The sequence below is a fragment of the Maylandia zebra genome, linkage group LG3 (assembly GCF_041146795.1).
Source record: "Maylandia zebra isolate NMK-2024a linkage group LG3, Mzebra_GT3a, whole genome shotgun sequence".
Taxonomy (NCBI): domain Eukaryota; kingdom Metazoa; phylum Chordata; class Actinopteri; order Cichliformes; family Cichlidae; genus Maylandia; species Maylandia zebra.
Genome location: NC_135169.1, coordinates 4,902,289 through 4,911,682, shown reverse-complemented (window position 1 = coordinate 4,911,682; position 9,394 = coordinate 4,902,289). Strand labels below are relative to the sequence as shown.

The following is a 9,394-nucleotide window of genomic DNA, read 5'->3' as shown; positions in this document are numbered from 1 at the left end:
AGCCGACGTCCTCCTCTTCCCTCAAAAGTGATCTGTGGCCGGTCGGACTTCATTCCACAGATGTGCTTTAACAAAGTGTGAAGCTGAACTCTGAGCTGTGACAGTGTGAGCAGTGTGAGAGTGTCAGTAGATGATCAGCAGAGGAAAGTGAAGCTGCTGTGAGCTGATGTCCTGAAGGGCTTTTAAAGAGTCTCTGAGTTTGACAGGAACATGAAGATGTTTGTGGTTTTTGTGATCCTCCTGCACGGTAAGTACACCTTCCTCTCTTTGCTCTCATCATCAGCTTTTCTCTTATCTCGCTCTAAAATGAATGTGTTGAAGTGCAGCAGGTCTTGAGACATGAGAGCCCAGTGAGTTGCGTCAAAGTTCATGACTTGACTGAATCGGTCTGTCACAACGAACGAGCGGACGCAAGAGCAGGACTGTGCTGAAACTAAAAACAAACAATATCATCAGGAGCTATATACAAGGTACAAGTGAAAAGGAGCTCCAGGTAATTCAGGGACAAGGGAGGGAAAAACCACACACGCTTATGATCACACTCCAGGGATGAAAACACGGACAGGTCCAGGAAGATCTATATAAAAGAAAACATGACTACAAGTCAGGAAAAGACTAGAGACGAGAATTTACAGGAAATAGCTGGGGCTACACTGACTAGTGTCGTTCAACGATCCAGCAGTCAGAAACACTGAGCTGTCACCTTGAGCAGAGGCTCGAGTGACAAGATAATGAGCAGCAGGTGAGTAATTATTTTCAGGGCACAGGCCTGAGGGTGGAACCCACAACAAGTTTAACCCCTGCAGAGAAGAGTGAGGGAGAGAGAAAGAAGAGAGAAACAACAACAACAGTGCGATCTCAGAGGTGAACGCCAGGGAGACACGGGAAAGCATGACAGTTTCTGTCAAACACTGGATTAGTTTATCTGGCTGTTTGTCACAGGCAGCTGGAAAACACATGGTCCGATAGTCGTTCCTGTTATACTACTTCATAATCCATGTCAAGTCCTTTGGTTGCTTGAATGTGCAAAGTTCTCTGGAAAACAGTGAAGCTCCATCACCTCCAAACAGTGAGAGCCTCTATGGTTTTTAGATATGCTCTACACTAAAAGATAGAAGATAAAAATATTTCTGTATGGAATATAGATTCCTAATAGCAACAAGATTCCTCCTTGTGAATTAATAAGTAAATATGTCATGTTGCCTTTGTAACATGTTTTGGAGCATTTGTGGACTGTTGGAGTGAAAAACTGTGACTGTCCTGAAGGAGTGTGACTGGTCATCTGTCTTGTCACACAAGATGGAAATTATGGCCTGTGAGGTTTGTTATAATTCTCCAGTTTCTGTGTTACTGACATTGTATCAATAGTTTTTTTGAATTGGGTAAAGAATGCTGTGTATAACTGAAGCTGTTATGCGTTCTTGGGCTACATGGTGTTCTGGTGGTTAGCACTGTTGCCTCTGAGCACAAAGGTCCTGAGTCCAACTCCACTGCTTCTCTGGGGTCTTTTTGTGTGGAGTTTGCATGTTCTCCTCATGTTTACGTCGGTTCCCTATAGGTACTCTGGCTTCCTCCAATGTCCAAAGAAATGCAGTTCATGGTATTAGGTTAATTTGTAATTCATTGGTGTGAACATGTGAATGGTTAGTCCTGGGACAAGCTGGTGATCTGTCCAGGGTGTAACCCCTCCCCCCCGTGACCCTGACTAGGATAAGTGGAATAGGATGGATGAAGATAATGTTGGTTGTATTGCATCTTTTAACTCTGGGTCAAACCCACAACATTCATTTGATTTTTGTTCGTGTCTCTGTCCTTCCAGTTTCCCAGCATGCTCTGGCTGTGGTGGTGGTGGAGGTGAATGAGGGGGAAAGGTCTGTCCTACTATCATGTCTGTACTCAGGTTCTATACCTGAGGACAATCCAACAGTGATGTGGACTCGCAGTGACCTTGATCCCAAATCTGTACACCAACAACGAGAAGAAGGAGACGATCTTACAGGACAAAACCAGCGTTACAGCAGACGCACATCAATGAATCGTTACGCTTTGATCATTAAAGACTTCAGCCTCACTCTGAGGAAACCCACAAAGACTGACAGCGGCAACTACACCTGCTCCATCAGTGCTGGAGGGAAAGAACGAAAACTCAGAGACATCCAGCTGCTGGTCAAAGGTCAGCATCAAATTCTAACACCTGCTGTGATTACATGTCGTATTCAGTACTACAGAGAAAGGTCAGAGGTTAAATGAAAGCAAAGTATTTCTTAAACGGTTTCTGAAGGTCTTGATGAGCCCAGCAGGAACGTTTGTAGACTTGACCTCAGTGAAAACAGCAAAACAAGAGAAGCAAAGCAGAAGAAATTCGTTCTGTGCATGTGCAGATGTGTTTATGTTTACCTCTGGGAGGTTCAGCACACACACATCTGTACATACATTAAACACATTAAAATTTTATGCATGGCCCAACACAAAACTTTTAGAGGCCTTTTGCTGCCACTTCTATGGTTGACACTTTGGTTTCTTGTCTTCTCAGACCAGCAGGTGGAGGTGAAGGTGAGGGAAGGGTCAGAGTCTGTCATCCTGCCCTGCAACACAACACCTGACCTGCCTGAGGACTCCACAGTGGAGTGGACTCGCTCTGACCTCGGACTCATCACAGTCCATGAGTATTCTAACAGAAATGATGACCTTATGACTCAGGACGAAGTTTACAGAGACCGAACGATGATGAGTGAAGACCTGCTGAGAACTGGAGACTTCAGTCTGACCCTGAAACACCCCAAAGTGAAAGACACGGGACGATACATCTGCACCATCTACAGGGACAAAGACATCCTGACACAGAAAGTAGTGCTGCAGGTCAAAAGTAGGTGCTGGAGATAAAGGTCAAAGGTCAATACTGTAGACACAGGTCAGAGATTAGAAGTCATTTTGTTTTATGTTTCCCCACAGAACCATTTCCATCCTGGGTCAAAGATCTTCTGGTTCTCCTGTTTGTCTTTGTGATTTTTGGAGGTCTTTTATATTATTTACGTCACTATTACATGTCAGGTAAGAGTCTTTCCTACTACACTACCCATAATACCAGTGGTTAACAGGTGGCCTCTTGACTGTGTTCAGACCAGACACATGAGATCGTGAGATCAAAGAACGAGTCAGGAACAAACTGAGACACAATCTGATTGAGACTAGAAGGCAAGGAGGGCGCAGGGAGGTCATGTGACCATCACAGCTGGTGCTGATGTCATCGTGTTGTGCTTTGTTGTCCTCTCAGATTACCAAGTGGAGGTGGATTCAGGGGTGGCGTCTGTCAAGCTGCCCTGCAAAACTATATTTAAATTCCTAAAACACACTAAAGTGGAGTGGAGGGACAGAAACAACAGGAAGGTCCATGTGTATCAGAACGGCTCTGAGCAGCCTGAAAAACAGCACCGGTTTTACAGAAACCGAACAGAGATGAAGAGCACATCTCTGCTGAAACCTGGAGACCTCAGTCTGACCCTGACATATCCCACGGATGACGACAACTTCACCTACACCTGTACCATCTACAGCAGGAAAGGAAACATACTGACAAGGAAAAATGTGCACCTCCATGTCAGAGGTCAGTGCTGCTTATACAGGTCAAAGGTTTTGACACACTAGACTAGACACACTGACATGAGACAAAGACCAAAGTAAAACAGGAAACACACCAACTGAACTCTAGACATGAAAACTGAGGAGACAGAAAATAGAGTCCTAAAAAACAGGACAGAAAGGCACAAAGAAAGCACAAAACATAGTTTTTACCTTGTTTCTCCCCGAATCCCACACAGTGCTCACGTCTGTGGCGTGAATTGTGACAACCCCAACTCCAAATCTGTACAGTGGCTTCTCTCAGTTCCCAATACCTAGTGAGAAAACACATGAATTAAACTGCCAAGCAACACACACACAAAGTTCTCACTAACAAACCCATTGCGAACTCAACGATCCAGCACCGACTGAAGCTCAGCCACTCGCTTAAGTAGAGAGGCAACTGATGAAGGCAATCAGCTGGCTTCAGAGCAGGAACTCTCCTCAGCCTGATGATTCTTGTAATTCTTTCTTCCGGATACACACACCCACGTCCAAACACCTATACACATAAACAGGGACAAGGCTGTGCAGAGATTTTTAAATGGGCGGGTGCTCAAAGTTCAAAAGGGGCACAGAGAAAAGGCCGAATAACAACAACCCGCATTCATCAACAATCTAATATGGAATCACATCATACTATATCACTGTCATCAGGTGGGGACAAGGCAAAGCAAACATATTCCATGTTTACCTGATGGGTACAATGTTGCTCTTGTGGGGTTTCTGCTGCTCCTGCTGTGATAGTGCTGGAGGGCAGGGCTGTGCTGATCCGAGACTGTAGACATTAAATGCAAAGATTGGTGAACGTGCTTGGAACCATAAGGAAACAAAATAAACTCGGCTCTGCCTGTGACTCAGTTTGCCTCTCTTACTCTTTCATCTCCTCATCTCATCTATCACTCTCCACTCGATGTCCATCTGACAACAAGGCACAGTTTGCTATTGCATTAATCTATTATTTAATTATCCACACTTCACAAATCTTGCACCTAATCCATAACAAAGTAATGATAGACAATGTTATAGAACTATTCTTACGAAGCATTTATAGACCGTGTTATATCATAAATAATAATTTTTAAAAATCTATACACATAAAAAAAACACTAATATAATCTGTTTCTTAATGTGTTTTCTTTAACATACAGTGTGTCTTTTTTAATATCATAATAATCCATAATTATGCTGATATGCATATCATCATATTGCATATGCAAGTCCCTCAGAAAGGCAGGAAAAGCCCTGTAACTTACTTTAAAACCAAATATGTTCCCTAAAACTGTGGACAGAACTACAGACCCATGACAGTTGTCTTTTTAACATGTTTTAATACTTTGTATCTTACTCCATTTAATTTGAACAAGCCTCTTAAAAAGTCGGTGATCACAGTCGGCCTCTCTCGGTTTTTATTACCACTGTTCATTTTAAAGCTCGGTTTTTAAAACCTTACGATGTAACTACAGCCCAGCCCATGCAGCAGTATAATAATGACTAATAATATATTGGAGTGGGCCTGATACTCATGTCCCAGGACAGGCCCATGACAGTGCTGCCATCAAATTGCCTTTCTTTGCTTTGACTCTGTCTCCAACAAGAGGTGAAGCAGATGTTCTTACATTAATGGAATCACTAATACAACAGATCACCTGAAAACGAGTAATGAATTTGCTGAAACAGATGTCTTTATTAATGAATTGTACTGACTAGTCTGTATTTCTCTCAGCTGAGCTGTTTCTGAAAGAAGAACTCGTTCATGTCACAGAACAGACGTCTTTATGACATAATGTATCTGGCATGCAGAGAATCATGTTCATTTAGATGTTGCTGACATTTAAAATTCAGTTTTGCTTTTATTTTGAAACATTTTTATTTTATTTCAATATTTTTTTAGTCTGAATAAATCAAACTTGCTTGATAGGACAGCTCTCAGGTAACAAGATGGCAAAAAAGTCTTTGACTCTGAAATAAAACAGCAGAGTTCTTTAAGACAGAGCTCTGCTGCTGATTAGACAGAAACCAAATAAGACACCGTTTCTGTTCAGTTGAACATGTTTCAGACTGGAACCAGTCAAACTTGATTTCATTGCAAAGATGCCATTTTCTCCATTCAGACAAAACATGTTCAGAGCTGCTTCTGCTGCACAGCTCATGTTGTGTTTTGACTCCTCTCAGTCCCCCAGGTGGAGGTGGATTCAGGGGAGGCATCTGTCCTGCTGCCCTGCAAAACTACTATAAACCTGCCTAAAGATGCTAAAGTGAAGTGGATGACCAGATTCAACAGGAAGGTCCACGTGTATGAGAACGGATCTGACCAGCTTGAAGATCAGGACAACCATTACAGAGACCGAACACAGATGAATAAAGACCTGCTGAAAACTAGAGACCTCAGTCTGACCCTGAAAGACCCCACAGACTGGGACGCAGACATCTACACCTGCACCGTCTGCAACAGGGAGGGGAAAAAAATCCTGATGAAACAAGTGGAGCTGAAAGTCAGAGGTCAGTGCTGCTGCTGGGTGTGAGCTGCAGAAGAAGAAGAGATGATGAGATCTTCATGAACACAAATCTTAGTTTGTGCTTTAGACTGTTTATGAAATTTGTTGTCCTTCAGTCTGTCAGGTGGAGGTGGAGGAGGGGGCGGAGTCTGTAGAGCTACCTTTCAAAACCACAAAAGACCTGCCTGCAGATGCTAAGGTGGTGTGGTGGAACAATGATGACAGGAAGGTCCACGTGTATAAGAACGGCTCTGATCAGCCTGGAGAACAGCACCAGCTTTACAGAGACCGAACACAGATGAAGAGAAGATCTCTGCTGAAGCCTGGAGACCTCAGTCTGACCCTGAAACAGCCCACAGAGAGAGACAGTGGGAGGTACAGCTGTAGAGTCTACGGGGAGATCAAGAGATACAAAAGAGTGCTGCTCAGAGTCAAAGGTTTGTGTGTGTGTGTGTGTGTGTGTGTGTGTGTGTGTGTGTGTGTGTGTGTGTGTGTGTCTCTGACTGTCTTGTGTCTCCTCTGCAGGGAGAGTTCAGGTCCAGGATCAAACAGGGGACATCAGGAACAGAAGCAGCTCCATTGATCCGACTCCTCTGATGGCTGATCAATCAGTTTGATCTGTGTGTTCTTTGATTATTGATCAGTGATGTCAGAGTGGAGTCAGTGTGATGTTGTTGTGTGTTTGAGACTTTTAGTGTCCATGAAGGTCTCTGCTGCCGTAGATCCTCTGAACTGTGACAGAGGTCTCACTCTGGAGGAAACTCTCAGCACTTTCCAGCAGCTCCTCCATCATGGAGGACGTTCCCTCACTGTAACAGGTGGAGGAGAGAGGAGAGGAAGCACAGGTGGATCCTCTGAGGAAGACATTATTGTTATTACATGAGCGGAAACACAAACATACCATCATAGTAAAAATCCATCTCCATGTGTACGATCTTTGAGGCTCAAATCAGTCCAGTCAGATCCCGTTTTATCTAGGATGTCCCGTAAAATGAGCAACATAGGTTTCTGCAGTATTCTACCTTAAATGTCCCGTATAATTACCGTTACCTGGAATGTCATTTTCTGACTAACAGCTGGCACTCTAGCAAATACCAAAACTGATTTGACTGCAGTTACATCAGAGGAGTACTTGTGTGTAGTCACATCTGTCAGTGATGCCCGTCGCACACATCAGGTGTGAGGAGTAATACACGATTCTTAAAAATAAGGTGTTGTTTGGTCTGCGTAACATAATATACTGGGTAACTGAGACCTGTACTTACAATATTTTCTTTGACTATTTTTTTTTTTTGCTTATTTTTCAAGGTAATGCACATGTGATTTCTGTCATCATTTACTGTATTTTCTTTATTGATTTAGATGAGCTATTGATTGAACTGAATACCAACATTTTACTGCATTTTGACTTTAAGAATATAATCATACAGTTCAGCTGGCTGTGCATTGTGCTTGTGCCACACCAGTGTCCCTTATTTGATAGTTACAAAGTTGGTGACCCTACCTCTACCAGTGTGATTGTTTATATAAGACCTGCCCCGGCACTATAAATGCAAGCAATTTAATTATAATTATAATCAGGGAGGTGTACTTATCTTATTTTTATAATAATGCCCATTAATGTCCCTGTTCAGTCAAGAGAATAAAAATACCCTCTCTGATCCACTGTGGTTTTTCTTCTGTGGTGTTTCTGATGGAGCAGCAGCTCCTGACGGTTGAGGATGAGACCAGAGTTCCTACAGCTTCAGGAAAGTTGGATTTAAAACTTTAACATCAGCTGTGTCCTTGTTAGCAGCAAGCTAACATTTGTAGGCTAACGTGCTTGAACCTGCATTCTTATGTATGAAGTTTGAAACACTTCCTACACAACCTACAACACACTGAGTCAGGATAAAGAGATATCCAGGTAACCTCTGCGCACCTCACTTCTTCAGAGGGTACATCGCCATGGTTACAGAGTCTGCAGACCTAACTTGCACTGGAGCAGATTATTTTTGAGAATAGAGTTCAGCGGGAGCATAACTATCACCTGTGGCCAAGCAGATCTCTGGAAAACATCATTATTTCTGAAAACCCCCTCAGACCTCAGAATGCTGATGGTCAGAGAGTCTGAAGCTTTCCAAGTGAGCTTCAGCGACAGATTATTACAAACTTTTTTAACCTGATCAGAAAACAGGGAATCTGTATTTCACTTTACTCTCAGAGTATCAGACACCACCACAGCTGAAACAATCAGTCACACACATCTAACCATAAATTTACCGAATTAACAATTATAATCATCTAGTAATAATCATCATTATGCAAATATACTGTTTATAAGCTTGGGGAAACCTGCAGTCAGCTGAGACTGAAGAAGTCACTTGGATGAGTGACGAAATGTTTCTCCCACTGAAAACGCTACGTCCAGATGAACAGAATCAACTTTTGGGGATTCCTGTCTGATCGGTTCAATGCAGATATTATACTTTGTTGTAACAGCATCAGTCTTTACATCCAATCTCAGTAGGTGGGGTCATCACCATGGAGACAGACTGGTCATCTTTCTTATGAAGTTTAAAGTCATATCTGAGGTCATGTCCGGAACTGAAAGTACAGTCATGCAGTAATAAGATGATAAACAATTACCAGATATCTCCAGCAGGGGGCGTGCAGAGCTGACAAACTACCACATAGCTTCCTCTCTTCAGTCGTTACACATGAGCTGAGCAGCTTTCATAGTAAATGCAAATATTTTGGCCAGAGTAAAATAATCTGTTTTATCTGAAGTTTATGTCTTTAAGACATCCCTGCAGTTCAAGTCAACTGGTTGATTTGTGTTTTCTGACATCTATCTTTGTAGACAAACATAACACTTATTCCCTCACTCATAGCAGGTGCAATTCTGTCATATGTACTGTATGTAGTTTCATGAGCTCATAGAGTTACTTTCATTTACTTAACAGAGAGAAACTGTGACAGAAATGTCCTGAAACCTGAAAAGATTTTAAATTAAACCCGTTAAACTGCTAAAACTAAACTAAAGAGAAGAAGAAGAAAAACTATCTGGGATCCAATTTAGTTTTTGTTTCATCACTGCTGAGTCTTGTCCTGTGGAGGTGGCTCTTCTGTGTTGTGCCATGCGCTTGTGAAGTGGCTGTTTGGTCTCTCCAATGTAGAGGTCTGGGCATTCCTCGCTTTGAGGATGCCAATGTTCACATTTTGGACAGAGAGGACAGATGGTTTGAAAGAGGAGTGAAAGAAGCATCTATGTCCACTGTGAGCGACCATCTTTGAAC

At 42.6% G+C, this 9,394-nt stretch overlaps 1 protein-coding gene across 1 annotated transcript; it reads left to right on the top strand.

The window, feature by feature from the left end:
* On the top strand, window positions 1–6,999 carry LOC143414220 (uncharacterized). Its single transcript, XM_076878120.1, has 8 exons — window positions 1–247; window positions 1,820–2,173; window positions 2,534–2,866; window positions 2,953–3,051; window positions 3,275–3,604; window positions 5,794–6,120; window positions 6,233–6,451; window positions 6,812–6,999. The coding sequence occupies exons 1-8, from the start codon at window positions 211–213 to the stop codon at window positions 6,997–6,999; spliced, it is 1,887 nt and encodes a 628-aa protein (XP_076734235.1). The 5' UTR covers window positions 1–210.
* The last annotated feature ends 2,395 nt before the right edge of the window (window positions 7,000–9,394 follow it).